This window comes from Vulpes lagopus, chromosome 23 (assembly GCF_018345385.1).
Source record: "Vulpes lagopus strain Blue_001 chromosome 23, ASM1834538v1, whole genome shotgun sequence".
Classification (NCBI taxonomy): domain Eukaryota; kingdom Metazoa; phylum Chordata; class Mammalia; order Carnivora; family Canidae; genus Vulpes; species Vulpes lagopus.
Window position 1 is genome coordinate 54,903,657 of NC_054846.1, and position 17,650 is coordinate 54,921,306.

At 36.9% G+C, this 17,650-nt stretch overlaps 1 protein-coding gene across 2 annotated transcripts in view; it reads left to right on the forward strand.

Moving 5' to 3' along the window:
* ZFYVE9 (zinc finger FYVE-type containing 9) overlaps window positions 1-17,650 on the forward strand; it is a 188,920-nt gene that overhangs the window by 101,261 nt on the left and 70,009 nt on the right. The window contains exons 5-7 of one of the 2 annotated variants that reach the window (XM_041737865.1): window positions 10,489-10,588; window positions 13,239-13,415; window positions 15,017-15,186. In XM_041737865.1, coding sequence (XP_041593799.1) covers window positions 10,489-10,588; window positions 13,239-13,415; window positions 15,017-15,186 — 447 coding nt within the window. The remainder of the gene's footprint in view (window positions 1-10,488; window positions 10,589-13,238; window positions 13,416-15,016; window positions 15,187-17,650) is intronic. The other variant, XM_041737866.1, reaches the window with a different exon arrangement.

The window sequence follows — 17,650 nt, forward strand, 5'->3', positions numbered from 1 at the left end:
GGGGCGTGATCCTGGAGTTCCGGGGTCGAGTCCCATGTTGGGCTCCCTGCACGGAGCCTGCTTTTCCGTGTCTCTGCCTCTCTCTCTCTCTCTCTCTCTCTCATGAATAAATAAATAAAATCTTTTTAAAAAAAGAATAATCATGATAAGGCAGTATAGAAAATGCCTATGATGACACAGGGATAAAATAAAACGCAAACTCATAGTTATGCTTTGTTTATAATTATAAAAGTTATTCTTGGGTATAAAAACATGTATTTATAAAACAACATAAAATTATAAATAATTTTAATTGGTGGAATTCTGGATAATTCTTTTTGTTTTTAATTCTTAACAAGGTTCCTAGTATTGGTTCAATTAAAAATAATTCAAGATCTATGAAATAGTCTTCCCAGAAAAAACATATTCTTTTTAAAATTATTTGAGAGAGACAGAGTGAGAGCACAAGCAGGAGTGTAGGATCAGAGAGAGAGAGAAACAGACTTCCCACTGAGCCGGGAGCCAGACATGGGGCTTGATCTCAGGACCTTGGGATCATGACCTGAGCCAAAGCAGATACTTAACTGTCTGAACCACACAGGCGCCCCTGGAAAGAGCATATCCAAACTGATCAGTTTCTATGTCTAGCAGTCAATTTATAAGAAAGTTAAGAGAAACACATTAAACATCACCACAGGAAGGCAACCAGTGAAATCCATATTGTGGGAAAGAACAGGACAAATGATTCAGTTCTTTCAATAAAATATGTTTGAAGGAGAAACTATATAATAAAAGAGACTTGAGACATTCACTAATTATAGTATTAAGGACCTCTTTGATTTCTACTTCAAGCATAACATTAAAAAGCTAAATAAAATGTAAAAATATACAATACAGCATTAAATGCATAAATGAGAAAAGAAAGATCTAAAGTCAATCATCTAAGCTTCCACCTTAGGAAACTAGAATGATTGATGTTGATAATGGCAGAGACTAGGCATGTGTTGGGGCAGGGGAATATGGAATGCCCTGTAATGTTCGCTTCGCTTTGTTGTGAACCCAATACTACTCTAAAAAAAAAAGAAAAAATGGGGCAGCCTGGGTGGCTCAGCGGTTTAGCACCGCCTTCAGCCCAGGGCGTGATCCTTGGAGACCCGGGATGGAGTCCCATGTTGGGCTCCCTGCATGGAGCCTGCTTCTCCCTCTGCCTGTGTCTTTGCCCCTCTCTCTCTGTGTCTCTCATGAATAAATAAATAAAAATATTTTAAAAAATTTTTAAAAATGGAGTCTATTAAAAGATATGTCTATTAAAGATAATAACATTGTTCAGATACTTGATATTAAGAAATTAAGTTTAAGAATCTTAATTTTAAGATATACTACTGTTGAAATAGTCCTTGTGTTTCAGAGTTATGTACTGAAATATTTAGAGATGAAATGCTATCTGAGATTTATTTCAAAATTATTAAATGAAGAACTAGACGAGGATTTGCTTTAATAATTGTTTCACCTGGGCACTGGGCACTTAAGGATTTTTTATGCTGTTATGTCTACTTTTATATGATTGAAATTTTCTATTAAAAATGTTTTAAAAATGCAGAATGACCAAAATATGGCTTAAAGTAGGGGGGATGTGTTTTAATTTTTTGCCTTTAACAAATTAGCACTTTTTAAAAAATATCTTATTTATGTATTCATGAGAGAGGCAGAGACACAAGCAGAGGGAGAAACAGGCTCCATGCAGGGAGCCCAATGTGGGACTCGATCTATGGTCTCCAGAATCACGCCCTGGGCGGAAGGCAGGCGCTCAACCACTGAGCCACCCAGGCGTCCCAAATTAGCACTTTTTAACCTACACATAAAACATAAAACACAATATATGTTATTTATAAAATAACAACAGGACATATAAGAATTAATTTATAGCATATTACAGGAATTGAGTTTGGTAGCTTCAAACAAATTTAAGGTTTTATGTTGAATTTATTTTCTTATAATTCTGGTGTTGTATTTGTCTGTGTAACCTGGATTGGAAATAAAATTGTGGGATCCCTGGGTGGCGCAGCAGTTTGGCGCCTGCCTTTGGCCCAGGGCGCGATCCTGGAGACCCAGGATCGAATCCACGTCGGGCTCCCGGTGCATGGAGCCTGCTTCTCCCTCTGCCTATGTCTCTGCCTCTCTCTCTCTCTCTCTCTCTCTGTGTGACTATCATAAATAAATAAAAATTAAAAAAAAAAGGAAATAAAATTGCAAGGTTAAATTAGAGACCTTTTATAGCCCTTCCTGTGGTATACTCTTAAAATGACTAATAATTATTTTTGTTTTCAGTTAATAACAGTAGTTGGTTGGAACAGGTGCTTGAATAGAGGCAGAGTTGGCATCAGAACTGCTTTAGCTCTTACTACATTGGTTTTGGTATTTGCTAATAAGCAAGGGTAAAGTACTTTTCTGACTTTAAGAATTTTTACAAGCTGGGATGTCTAGGTGGCTCAGTGGTTGAGCATCTACCTCTGGCCCAAGGTGTGATCCTGGAGTACAGGGATCGAGTCTCATGTCGGGCTCCCTGCAGGGAGACTGCTTCTCCCTCTGCCTGTGTCTCTCTCATGAATAAATAAATAAAATCTTTAAAAAAAAGAAAAAATAATAATTTTTATAAGCTGTTACTGTCACTTTGTGAATAGCTGGGTATTAGTCACAAGCACTTTCATGCTTTTTGTTCTTGCAAGGCAGTTATTTTTGTCATAATTACAGTGCTTTTTGAAGACCTGGGATGTCACTTTTTCCACTTTCTGAATTGGAACGAAATAAGTGAACATTTGGTGATTTGAATTTTCAAGAATTTTCAAGGATTAATAAGTATTATTTACACTCTAAAGGGGAATAAATAGGCACAAATGGTACTTGAGTATAAAACTTGCTTATAAATTTGGCAGTAAGATGTGTTATGTAGAAGGCCATGAGTAGGAAGTTTGGAAAGGGAAATAAAGGCACCATCATTTCACTCGGTCTCAATTTACTACGTTTTATATGTATTATCCATTTAATCCTCATAAAAGCCTTACAAGGAGAATATTATCATTTTATTTTTACATATAAGGAGAAACTGAGGCTGGCAGAGTTTAAAATATTCCCATAAAGGGGATCCCGGGGTGGCTCAGCGGTTTAGCACCTGCCTTAGGCCCAGGGCGTGATCCTGGGGTCCCGGGATCGAGTCCTGAGTCGGGCTCCCAGCATGGAGCCTGCTTCTCCCTCTGCCTGTGTCTCTGCCCCTCTCTCTCTCTCTGTCTATCATGAATAAATAAATAAAATCTTTAAAAAATATATTCCCATAAAGTTATTTGGTCAGGGAATGATAAAGTTGAGATTGAAGTCCAGAAATGGCACATTAAAGAAAAATTACAAATACTCTAGATGGTCAGAGAAAAATACCATATGATCTCTCTTATATGTGGAATCTAAAAGTAAAAAAACTAATACCCTAAGCCCATAGAATGGATAAGTGGTTGCCAGAAGCAGGGAGGAAATGAGGGGTAGGGGTAGGGTAAAATGGCAAAATGGTTGAAGGGAGTCAAAAGGTATTGACTTTCAGTTATAAAATAAGTCATGGGGACGTAATGCAGAGCATAGCAATTATAGTTAATATTACTATATAGCATATTTGGAATTTACCAAGACAGTAAATCTTAAAAGTTGTCATAACAGGAAAAATTCTGTAACTATGTATGATAACATATGTTGACTAGACTTTATTGTCGTCATTTTGCAATATATACAAATACTAAGTCATTATGTTGTACACCTGAAACTAATATAATGTGTGTCAGTTATACCTCAATTAAAAAAAATTAAACTCTACAAATAATAAACCTTAATATATATAAACAATGAAATAAAGGAACTGACCTCAGTAAAAACAACAACAAAAACAAACAAACAAACCCACATAAGTGGAACATTTTAACTGGTCCTTAGCTGGAACATTGAATAGCTTATGCACTATAAATTATCATAATTTGTCTCTTTACAAAGAGACAACTTTTACTATTTGCTTCTCCACTCACATATTCATGTGTGCAGTAATTTTAGTAATCAGGAAGCAAGAAACATTCGTTAAGCACCTATTTTATTTCAGGCACTGTGGTATCAGTATTAAAATACTTCAATCCTTCATGAAGTTTACATCCTAGTGTGGGAAAATGAAGACTATGGTAAATGTAGTAATAGATTGCAGTAGATTGTGTTAGTTGTGATAATAAAAGTATATGGGGTGATATTTTGGTAGTATAATAAGTTTGTATGTGCAGATAATGTAATTCTCTATTTCTAGAACTGTCTTTTTGACTCTGACCCTCAGCTCAGAACTGGGGAAGGATCTTAGATGATGTTTGGAATGTGAAGTGGGATGCTGTTTGTTTGTCACAGTGACTGGGATTGCTACTGGTGTATAGTAATTTGGGACCCGGGCTTCTAAACATCCTGTGTTAAGCAGAACAGTGCTGTGCAGGGAAGAATTGGCTGCCCCAAATGCCAAGAATGCCAGGTTGTTCAGAAACACTGACTAGCCTGATTCATGGCAAGCAACTTCATCTGGTAGTTTTAAATCCAGAATTATTATTGTTCTCATGTGGTTCAAATCTCCTAGATTCTACATATCTATTCCATGGTACTAATTCTAATGACCTGAGGAGCTTATTACATGATAGTCTTTGTCTTTTTGAGAATGAAAACCAGCATTTCTGGGTCATTCTTCTGTTTTATGTTGTGGTACGACACCTGTCAGCAGTATGTACTGTTCTGTGGTGGTTTTGTGATTTATGTTACATTTGATCCCATGTAGTTCTCTGGCATGGGTGATCCCACAGAAATGCATCCATTTGCCTGACTCCCATTTTCTTTTTCTTTTTTTTAATTTTTTATTTTTTTATTTATTTATGATAGTCACAGAGAGAGAGAGAGAGAGAGAGAGAGAGAGAGAGAGGCAGAGACATAGGCAGAGGGAGAAGCAGGCTCCATGCACCGGAAGCCCGATGTGGGATTCGATCCCGGGTCTCCAGAATCGTGCCCTGGGCCAAAGGCAGGCGCCAAACCGCTGCGCCACCCAGGGATCCCCCTGACTCCCATTTTCTTACCATTGTAGGTAGTTTCTTGGCAGGTCATCCACTTTTCTAACTAACTTCTGTACCTTTCTCTAATTTCCTTGGAGACATAAAAGATCCCCCTCCACACTATTGTTAGACCCATCGCTTATTGGGAAGGATAGTAGTCTTAGGTGTTGTTGTTTAACTGCATAATGCTGCCCCCTAGCTTGCTTTTTAAAAAGGGTATCTTTGGTTTTTGTTTTGTTTTGTTTTGTTTGTTTGTTTTTTATACTTTCTTGAGGATTTTTTACCCAAAGCAAGTCCTTTACTTTGGAAAGTTGCTAGTTGTATTAATTTTATAGGACTGCCATAATGAAGGACTACTGGGGGATACCTGGGTGGCTGGGTCAGTTGGCCTCTGATTCTTGATTTCGGCTCAGGTCATGATCTCAGGGTGGTGAGATTGAGCCTCAAGTAAGGCTCCAGGCTCAGTGCAGAGTCTACTTGTCCCTCTCTCTCTGCTCCTTCCCCCCACTCACACTCACTCGCTCTCAAATAAATAAATAAAAATTTAAAAATAAAGTACCACCAACTGGTGGCTTAAACAATAGAAATTTATTGTGCCACAATTCCAGAGGTTAGAAGTCTGAGATTGAGATGGTGATAGGGTTGGTTCCTTCTGATGGTCTTGAGAGAAGGATCTATTCCGTGTCTTTTTCCTTGGCTTATAGTTCATATCTTTATGTTTATATCGTAATCTCTGCATACTGTGTCCATATTTGCCCTTTTATAAAGTTACCAGTCATATTGGATTAGGAGCCTACCTTAATGACCTCATTTAATTTGATTACCTCTGTAAAGACTCTGTTTCCAAATGAGTCACATTCTGTAGTAGTACTGAGAGACTTAAATATGTGCATTCAGGGGAGAGACGATTCAACCTGTAACGCCCAACTAATGTCCCTTTTAATTCTATTTTTCATTTAGAATACAGAAAAGGGTCTACTCAAAATAAAATTAAAATATCCCAGTCCAACACCTAGAAAATGTATATAAAATAAAAAGAGAGAGGGGGAAAAAGCCCTGTTTTCATCCAATTCTTATCCTCTAACTTGACCTTTTTACTGTACCCTCACCACCATTGGATGATACCAGTTTTTTTTTTTAATTTTTGTACAACGAAAAAGAGTATCTCATTCCTTTAATTTTTATTTTGTCATAAGTGTTACTTAGTATATGTTTATTTACTAGCCATTTTATTTTTCTTTTCTTTTTTTTTTAAAAGATTTTATTTATTCATGAGAGACACAGAGAGAAAGGCAGAGACACAGGCAGAGAGAGGAGAAGCAGGCTCCATGCGGGGAGCCCGATGTGGGACTTGATCCCAGGTCTCCAGGATCATGCCCTGAGCCAAAGGCAGATGCTCAACCACTGAGCCACCCAAGCGTCCCTTTATTTTTCTGTAAATTTACCTATGTGAGTTATCTTCTCTAGAGGTATTTGTATTTTTCTTATTAGTTCATTGAAGCTTTTTATATGTTATGGATCTTAGTCCTTTGTTCATTATATATAACATAAATATTTTATCTAGTCTATTTTAGTCTTTTTGATGTATTGTAAATGGAATTGTTTTGTAATTTCCTTTTCAGATTGTTCATTTTTAGTGTATAGAAATGCAACTGATATTTGTGTGTGGACTTGGTATACTGCAACTTCACTGAATTCATTTATAAGTTTTAATAGTTTATGTGAAATATGTAGGGTTTTCTGTATATAAGTTCTTATCATCTGCAGACAGATATTTTTATCTGTCAGATATTTTACTTCTTTCTAGTTTGGATGCCTTTTATTTCTTTTTCTTGTCTAAGTACTTTGGCTAGAAATTCCAATACCAATGTTGAGAAGAGGAGGTGAAAGCAGGCATCCTTTTAGAACTTAGAGAAAAAGCTTTCAGTTTTTTTACCATTGAGTATGTTTGCTGTGGGTGTTTTGTATATGGCTTTTATTATGTTGTGATAGTTTCCTTCTGTTTCTAGTCTCTTGGCTTTTTATTATGAAAGGGTGTTGCATTTTGTCAAAGGTTTTTTTTAATTGAAATGATTTTATGGGTTTTTTTCTTTCATTTTGTTAATGTGTATTACACTGATTGAGTTTTGTACATTGAAAAATCCCAGACCCATTCTTTTTTTTCTACACTGTAGCCATGCAGGTCTGATTATATCTTTCTCTTTGATTAAAATATTTAAGTGATTTCCCACTGCTCTCTTTAGAAAACCAAAATTATTAATAAAACGTATAGAACCTTTGCTTGGTTTGCCATCTTTTTTGTAACTGAATGTAATTAACATACAGTGTTATATTTCATATGTATAATATAATGATTCAAGAGTTCTATATATTACTCTTTTTTTTTTTTTTTTAAATTTTTATTTATTTATGATAGTCACAGAGAGATAGAGAGAGAGGCAGAGACACAGGCAGAGGGAGAAGCAGGCTCCATGCACCGGGAGCCCGACGTGGGACCCGATCCCGGGTCTCCAGGATCGCGCCCTGGGCCAAAGGCAGGCGCCAAACCGCCGCGCCACCCAGGGATCCCTTACTCTTAATGACTGTTCCCTATGCTCTACTTTTCATCCCCATGACTTATGACTCCTATAACTAGAAGTTTGTACCTCTTAATTCCCTTTATCTATTTCATCCATACCCTCCCCTCACCCCGCTAACCTCCCCCTGGCAACCACCAGTTCTCTGTATTTGAGTCCATATTTTTGTTTGTTTCTTTGTTCATTTGTTTTGTGTCTTAGATTCTACACATGAATGAAATCATATGCTATTTGTCTTATCTGGCCTCATCTTATTCCTCGCCTCCCTTAACCTAAGGGTCTCTAGCTACATTAACTATTTTTATTTTTTATTTATTTATTTTTAAGATTTTATTTATTTATTCATGAGAATATACAGAGAGGAGAGAGAGAAGCAGAGACACAGACAGAAGGAGAAGCAGGCTCCATGCAGGGAGCCTGATGTGGGACTCGATCCCGGGTCTCCAGGATCATACCCTGGACTGCAGGCAGTGCTAAACCGCTGAGCCACTGGGGCTACCCTACATTAACTATTTTTAGTTCCTTAATGGAGCCATGCTTTCTTCCCCTGATGAGACCTGTGCATTTGCAGTTACCTTGGCTTATTATTCTCTCTCTCCTTGTTACCATTTTATGCATAGAAAACTTTTACCTCAGAGTTTATCTTTCTCATTTCCTAAATAAAACCTTCCTTGACCCTGCCAGTTGTGGTAAAGCCTAGAATACATCTTATTTTACCATGTACTTCTTTTGAAGCAAATAATTTTATATTCACTTGTGTGATTATTTAATTTTAGATTACAATCTCTATAGACTATAACTTTCATTAAGGCAAAGGTCATACCTGTTTTTGTTCACTGCTGCATCTAGTATGGTAGCCTGACCCAGCACATAGTTGGGGCTCAAATAACTGTAGCGTAAATGAGTAAATGATGCCTTCTTGGCTTTACATCTTGATTACAAAGATTATCATAATTAGGTTTACTGTTTAGAAAGTTTGTCATTTATTGTTTGTGTGAAAGATGAATTAGAAAGGCATCTGAAGATTAGGAGGACAGATCATTATGTTATCTTCTTGGCCTCGGATAATAGAAGCCTGAATAAAGGCAGCAGCATTAATGATGGAGAGGGAGAGATGGTATTTTGGGAGTACCATTTAAGGGGTAGAACGAGGGCAGCCCCGGTGGCTCAGCGGTTTCACGCCTGCCTTCAGCCCAGGGCGTGATCCAGGAGACCCAGGATCGAGTCCCACGTCGGGCTCCCTGCATGGGCCTGCTTCTCCCTCTGCCTGTGTCTCTGCCCCCGCCCCCTCTGTCTGTGTGTGTGTCTCATGAATGAATGAATAAATAAATAAATCTTAAAAAAAAATAAGGGGAGAACGAATAGGACTTAGCAACTGACTGACTAGATGTAGTCATGGTGAGGGAGAAGGAAAAGTCAAGTCTCAAAATGAAATGCCATCTATGAATTAGAATGAGACAGTATTACGTAGTGGTTAAGAACAGAGCCTTTGGAGACTTATTAGGTAACCTACTAGCTGTACAGCTGAATGATTTTACTTGACATTTTTTTATTTAACTCTGTTAATTGTGAATGATTGCGTTCACAGGTTAAATGAGATAATGTATGTAAAAAGCTTGTATTCATACAATTTGCTGTGAACTTGAACAAGTAGTCATTTAACCATCCAAACTCAGTTTCTTCTGATAGCAAAAAGGATAATATATTTCTTGTTCCCCCTGCATTGCAGTTACTTTGAGAAATATAAAGCTTCTGAAAACTAAATTGATAATCATGGTAGGAGAGGAGATGATCTCTCTCGGTCTGAGACCTGAGGTCTATGACCTCATTTCTTGATTCATCTTTGTAAGATAGATACTTCCTTTTTTTAAAAGATTTTATTTTTATTTATTCACGAGAGACACACACAGAGGGGCAGAGACATAAGCAGAGGGAAAAGCTCTCCCTGCGGAGAGCCAGATGCAGGACTCGATCCCAGGATCACTCCCTGAGCTGAAGGCAGACACAACCACTGAACCACCCAGGTGCCCCAGATAGGTACATCCTGGCCACAAAGACTGGATTAGTAGAATTTATCCTACTGCAACAGCCTTCTGTCTGTATGGAGCTCTCTGTGATAAGTGACTAATGACTCCTCAAGAAAATAAATCTTAGCAGGGAGCTAAGGAGATTCTTATTGCCTGATGTGGAAGGGAGAAGAAAGTAGTATTATCAGGAACCAACTCTGGAAAGTGGAAATAAGGTGCTAGAAATTGGCCTTGGTGAAATTGGTGAATTTTTGGTTGCCTGCTCTGATTTCCTATAGCTGGGCCTGTGCTTATTTTTGTGATTGAGTTGTATACTTTGATTTTTCCTGGCTTTCATAGCAAACCAGTGAAAATAAGTATTATGATTATTATTCCACACATAAAATGAGTAAAAACCAGAAGCTCAAACCTGGAATTCTCAATGCTTGCTTATTATTTTATCCTGCTCTATTGCCTTTCCAAACAGATGTAACTATCTTTAAATGCCCATGTTACATGGTATTGTGTATAGGAATATCACCTAAGGGCAGCTCATTTTTCCCCCTGCTGTGTATTTGTTATGTAATCTTGGATAAGATTTTTATTTTCAACCAACACTTTTACTTCTTGCTGACAGATGTGTCATCTCACTCTTGCTTTTGAATTGGGTCTTGTGCCCAGCTTTCTCAATTGCATTTTCCTTTGAAATTTTCAGTGTTGTAGTAATATGATATCCTGTCAGTCAGTGTTGGTCAGTATTGGTTTATTCCCTTTGTACTGTGATCCTAAATACATTTAGTATGTTCTTTTTCTTTCCTATAGGTTTTCTGTGCTTCCTGCTGTAGCCTGAAATGTAAACTGTTATACATGGATAGAAAGGAAGCTAGAGTATGTGTAATCTGCCATTCAGTGCTAATGAATGGTAAGTATTAAAACAGTTTGAATTCACAGTTATGAAGACAAAACAAGAGAATTCCTATGAAAAGGCTACTGTTTTTTCCTGCCTTTCTCCATATGTTGTTCACCTTCTCAAAAGGCACACCTTTAACTGAAAATATTGAGCTAAATTTCCATGTTTTGAAGATGTTGTAGCATTTCAAGATTCCTGTGCCTAATTTAATGAATGAATGCTAATGTCAGGTAAGTTTTGCAGGAAGAAAGGAGGTTCTCATGGAAATCTGGTGCTGTGTGGCTTTACTGTTCTGTGAAATGACTAAAGTGGGATGGTGGGTAGGCTATTGACTACTCAGATGATGAAATACTAAAATTGGGCCAAGGTTTTCCTTTCAAGGGAAGCTATCTCTTTCTAGGGAATACCTTGATAACTTAAAATGTATTCTTATTAACACCTTGTTTTATTTATCTTGCTAAAAATAAGTATTTTAGCATCTAAGATCAAATAGAGAAGTGCATTTATCTATCAGTTATCTCCTTAATACTATTTAGATTTGTCATAAGGATATTAATTTTGAATTTAGTTATGTGGTAGAAGAATATGGCCAGAAGAAAGTAAATACAGCTTGTCCAGTGTTCATCTTTTGTGGGACTGGAAATGAATCTAAGGACATTTTAGTTAAAACTTTAAAAAAACAACAATAGAATTTTTGTAAAGAGATACAATAAAATTGATCAGGCTGTAGTATTTTCTCTTTGAGTACCTCTTTGCACAGTTGCCAGAAGAATTGCTAATAAAATGTTCAACTTGGGCACCACTGCTGCCTGTGCCAGGGAGTGTGCATCCTGGAGGCCGGAACCTATCTGCTTCAGACCCCTCCTGCTCTGTCTGTCTGCGTTGCTCATAGTGATGTTTTCCTGTTGCTGGCTTATTAACCTACTGCATGTCAGTTAATCTGATCTGTTCTGATCTCCTGTGATCTACCCAATTTCCTCCCATTTCTGAATTCTTACAGTTTTGATCAAATGTTAATTCATTCTCTCCACTCTTAAGGGTCAATTTTTAGATTGTAGTTATTTCATTCATTTACTCAATTGATGATTTTTAATTCTGCTTTCATTTTCAGACATATATCCACAGAAAAGAGCATGATACTTAATTACAGTACCTACTACCTCTTTTATTTGATGAGGTCTTTCAAGTTGATAGCTTCTTCCTTTTTTTTTTTTTTTAACTTGGCATAGCTAAAGATGAAGGAAATGGCAGAGGATTAATATAGAATACTTATTTTTATTAAGCCAAGGATGCCCTTACCAGGGGATCCTAAAGTATCTACTTTTTCTGGTTTTTCCAGTGTCTTTCCTCTTGCATGGCTTAGCGAAGTCTTTTTCTGAATATTTAATTTGATGCTTTTCAGTGTTTCCTATCCCTATTTCCTTTCACTTTTTTTCTTCCTACCATTTTTCTGCCAGTGCTTTCAAAGGAACACAGCTATTGTTTTTAGTCTTGTCCTGGAGTTTAGAGGCAATAAATGTTCATAATCTTATGGATCATTCTTTGATGTTGAATGAGAGTTTTTAAGAGATGCTTTAAAAAATTGAGTGGATTCCATTCCTGGGCATATAGTATTACCTGAACCTGAAGATAAAATTTGATATCTTTCATTTCTGTAGTATCTTGCATCCTGTTTACTTTATTTTTTTTTTTTTTTTAATTTTTTATTTATTTATGATAGTCACAGAGAGAGAGAGAGAGGCAGAGACACAGGCGGAGGGAGAAGCAGGCTCCATGCACCGGGAGCCTGATGTGGGATTCGATCCCTGGTCTCCAGGATCGCGCCCTGGGCCAAAGGCAGGCGCCAAACCGCTGCGCCACCCAGGGATCCCTCCTGTTTACTTTAAAAACAATAGTTGATATGTCAATATTTAGTTAGTAAAATTATATAGAATATACAGATTCTTAACACATTTGTGATCATTCATATTGGTTGATGGCAGTTATATGACATTGGCACATTTTCATGTTCAAATGGGTCCTATGCTTTTGAGGCACACCAGAGGTGTGAAATGGTTTTTGTTGCTGGATACTTTTACATGAAGTAATGATTACACACAAGCAGAATTCACAAAAATGTTGAGATGTGTTCTCTTGAGCTTTAGCCTTCAGAATTTTTCAAGTGAGATTTTACCTCCACTGAGAAAAGCCTAGAAGTCTATAAATGAAACCAAGAATATCATACAATGGAGTTATGCTATTTTAATCTCCGATTTTGATTTTCATTAGAACTTTATAAAATGCATAGAATATTAAACCTGCCCCCGCCATGTCTAAATGCTATCGCAGTTGCAAATTCTAGTTTGATGTTTCACTCCCTCTTAAGGGAACATATGGTCTCTTTTAAAGAAGCCAGGTGCCTAGTCATTAACCTCAGACTGATATATCAGTCTGTATCAGAAGTATCACCTACTTCTTATTTGTTGCTTCCAAATAGTTTACTTAACTAAATGGTCTCCTTTATTGAGTAAAATCACCTATCTCCTTAATACTTTCACTAGCTGGAAGAGAGACATACTATGAGTGTTAATGAGGAGGAACTACATTATTTATCCAATATTGTGGAGGTCTTGATGTCCATATTTTGCAATCCATTCACATTGATTGTCTGTATTTGCTTTAGCTCAAGCCTGGGAGAACATGATGAGTGCCTCAAGCCAGAGCCCTAACCCTAACAATCCTGCTGAATACTGTTCTACTATCCCTCCCTTGCAGCAAGCTCAGGCCTCAGGAGCCCTGAGCTCTCCACCTCCCACTGTGATGGTACCTGTGGGAGTTTTAAAGCACCCTGGAGCAGAAGGTAGGGGATCATGTGCTCTTCTCTCTCTTTTTCCTCACCAAGTTCCTCTGAAAATGTGCTGATGTGATTTTACAGCACAAGTCTTTAAAACACTGTAGATAAGTCCCTTTGGGTGGTTATTAAAGTGGAAGGAACAAGGTGAGAAATGTGTCAAGACTATTTCTGGGCAAATAAAGAATAATACTGTGTTGCCTGATATTTTGGAGGCACCTCTAAAAATATGCTAATACACTCTCCAGCTTAAGAATGGAGTGATTACACTGCTTATACTTGAAAAAAGATACAGAATTTGAGGTTGGTCTGTAAAATCCTAGCTTCATGCCTACTTTAATGTTCTTTGTAGGAGTTTATGAAAATGGAGAGTTCTTTCTTTGGACCAGCCCATTCTAATATTGCTTTTTGAAAACACATTGCCATTTTCTCTTTTCATTTTTAATCTATCCATATAAAAATATGAAAATATGTTAGGTACTTAGACCTTTATAAAATCTGGAACTTTAATTCCGATTATATAGGTGATAGGTAGGAAATCATAGGTTCAACTTATTTTAGTCTATTATATCTTTAGGATTATGATATTGTCTGCTGAAAGGCACTTTGTAAATTCAGGAGATAATCAGTAGTAAAAATAACAATTATGTATTTCCTTAAAAAGATCTTGTGAAGAAGTTTCCCTTGATAATTAAGATCAATCTTCTTTGATTAATTTTATGTCTTTTTGTCTACTAATATTTCCTTCCCCTTGCTAACTAGCCCTCCTCCCTGTTTGAAGATCAAAGACTTCTACTGACATTGTCACATTCTTCCCCATTTTCCCCTCTCTTCAGATCATCCCTTAGTCATATTCCTTGTATTTTTATGAGTTCAGACTTTCTTTCTTAAAATCTTTATTCTCTTCATTTGTTGTTTTTGTTGTTCTTTGCTAGTCGTTCTTTGTTTTGGTTGTTTGGAATTGATTTCCAGAACTGGATTTAAAGAGATCATTTCATCAGACCTAGTGTTCCAGCTTTTCCCCTATTGCGAACTACTTTTGCACTGCCAGGTCACTCTTTTTTCATCTTCAGTTATACTTCAGCCAAAAATCTGGTCAGTTTGCTTCCCAACTCTCTTATATATCTGTGCCAACTCTTCCTTTATTAGTAAATAATTCTTGAACATTCTTCAGGGCATCTTTTGCCCTTTAAAAATACCAAATCACTTTTCCAGATATTTAATTCCTGGGGAAACTTCATACTTTTAGGAGATGTGGATATCTATTGCTAGATATTTTCCCCCTGCTATTAATTTATTTCTTAGGCATTTAAAAAACCTTTTTTAGTTTCTCTGTCAATAATAGGGAACAGAGTATGTGACATTATCATAAGTGTACTTAATATTTTAAAGCAAAGTGTTTTAAATCTTTAAGTTACAGAAATAAAGAATATATTTAAACTCATATTTTATTTATAACTACTTTTAAACACAGTTACAATTCTTATATTTATAAGATGCTAAGAAGTGATTTCTTAGTACTTCTGGAATTGGTGACCTTCTCTTCTTTGATGTTAAGAAGTCCTACCAATATCACATTGATACCTGTTTTATTTTTCTGGCTCCTCAAGTGGCTCAGCCCAGAGAGCAGAGGCGAGTTTGGTTTGCTGATGGGATCCTGCCTAATGGAGAAGTTGCTGATGCAGCCAAATTAACCGTGAATGGAACTTCCTCTGCAGGAACCCTGGCTGTGTCACATGACCCAGTGAAGCCAGTAACTACCAGTCCTCTACCAGCAGAGGTAAGAAAATAAAACAGCAGCTAAAAATGTGTACTTAGTTTACTCAGCATTGTGCTGCTTCTGCCTTGCCACTTTCTAAGTTGAGTGACCTTTCTATGGAACCCTGTGGGTTTCAGATACAGTTTAGTGCATATGTCTGTGTGTCTAGGGATAAAGTAAAGGTGGCAAAATCAGATTTTTTTAAAATAAAGATTTATTTATTTATTCATGAGACACACACAGAGAGAGAGGCAGAGACACAGGCAGAGGGAGAAGAAGCAGGCTTCCTGCAGGGAGCCCGATGTGGGACTCGATCCCAGGACCCTGGGATCACACTCTGAGCCAAAGGCGGGCGCTAAACCACTGAGCCACCCAGGTGTCCTGGCAAAATCAGTTCTTGTTTGCTCTATATTTAGAGGGTTTTTTTCCCCCCAAGAGAAAGACTCTTATGAAGGTTGTTCTCAGTGGGCTCAGGCTACTGCTGTAGTTAGATAGAGGTCATGCAGAGGGAATCCTGCCGCCTTTGTACATTGGTTTTCAAACTATGTTCCCCAGCTTCTTTGGTGATCTCTTGGGAGTGCCATGGTGAGGAAGGGCCAGGCCATATACAGGTGGCTGAGGAATCCCTCTCTTCCTTTCTCTTCAACTGAGCATCTCTACTTTCTTCTGTTCTACTTTTTGGTTTCTATGTAAGATTTTTAAAGACTTTATTTTTAAGTGACCTCTACATCCAACGTGGGGCTCAAACTTAAAACCCCAAGATCAAGAGTTGTGCAATCTACCAACTGAGCCAGACAGGTGACCCTGATAGGTTTTTAAAATATAAATTTTGTTTGACTGCAAGAGGAAGTTCTGGTAAGTGAATATTACAGGGAAACGGGTTCAGCTCAGTTTACAAAACTAAACCAAGATATTTTATTTCTGTCTTTTACATTGTTCAACACTCTATTTTATTTTATTTTTTTAAGATTTTATTTATTTATTCATGAGAGACACACAGAGGCAGAGACACAGGCAGAGGGAGAAGCAGGCTCCATGCAGGGAGCCCGATGTGGGACTTGATCCCGGGGCTCCAGGATCATACTCTGGGCCGAAAGCAGGCACCAAACTGCTGAGCCACCAAGGCATCCCTCAACACTCTATTTTAAAACACTTATCTGGTAAAATGTAGGAAAACAAATTTAGGGCAAGACTAGAATATATTTTTCTCATCTTAATGGTTCAGTAAAATGCATGGCACTTAGTAGGTACTCAGTGAATGAAATAAATTCCTTTTCACAGATGATACATAAGAGGAAACCAGATGACCACTTTCTGTGAAACTAAAAGATGGATTTATGCATCAATAAATAATAAGTTAGAATAGATTATTTCCTCTGCTAGGTTTCAAATCAGTAATAATGGTTTGTCAATAAAATTTTCCAGTGATGAGAACACTGCAAAATTTTTAGCAAAAGCCTGCTAAAAACTGATAGAGTCCTAAATAATAGCATAGACAAAAATATAGTAAGACATGGACATATTTTTTAAAAAATAGTTTTAATCTTTATTCAAGTATAAAATCTAGATAGCATTGTGCTTGAGGCACATTAATCTTTAAGAAGCAACTTGATGAACTTATGGACATACCCATGCAACCACTACCCAAGTGAAAATACTCTAGAGGGTTCCCTTGTGTCCTTTTCAAAACCTGCCTGTGTTTTCCCCAAGGTAATCATTATTTTGATTTGTATTACCATGGATTACTTTTGACTGTTCTTAAATTTCATCTAAATGCAAACATAGTATATAGTATTTTGTGTCTAGCTTCTTATGAAGATTTGATTATGAGATTTATCCATGTTGTGTGCATCAAAAGTTGGTATTTTTTTTATTGCTGGGTAATGTTCCACAATATACCACAGTTTTTCTGTTTTCCTGTTAACGGACATTTGGATGGTTTCCAGTTTATGGCTGTTATGAATAAAGCTGCTATAAACACTTTTATTTTTTTATTTGGCTTTTTTGGAGGATTTTATTTATTTATTTGAGAGAGAGAGTGTGCGAGTATAAGCAGGGAGAGAGGCAAAGGGAGAGATCCCAGGGCACTGGGATCATGACCTAATCTGAAGGTGGACACTTAACCAACAGCCATCCAGGTGCCCCTATAAATATTTTAAAACATGTTAAAAACAGTTTTTAAATGCTTTTATTTTAACATTTTTAAAGCTTCTTTTCTTTTTTCTTTTCTTGTTAGAGAATATACTGAAGAGAGCATTATTTTAATAGATCTTTGAGTGTATTCTATTAAGTTGTTAATTAAATGGATTTAACTCCACCCCAAATGTGTCTTGCAGCATTATACTTTATTAGAGTAGTTAATGTGATCTTCATATTAATGCAAAGAAAAATGAACTTGAAGTTTTATTTCACTGCATAGCAAAAGAAAACAATGACTTGTTTTAATCTATGTATTTTTAAAAGATTGATTTGAGAGCAAGAGCAA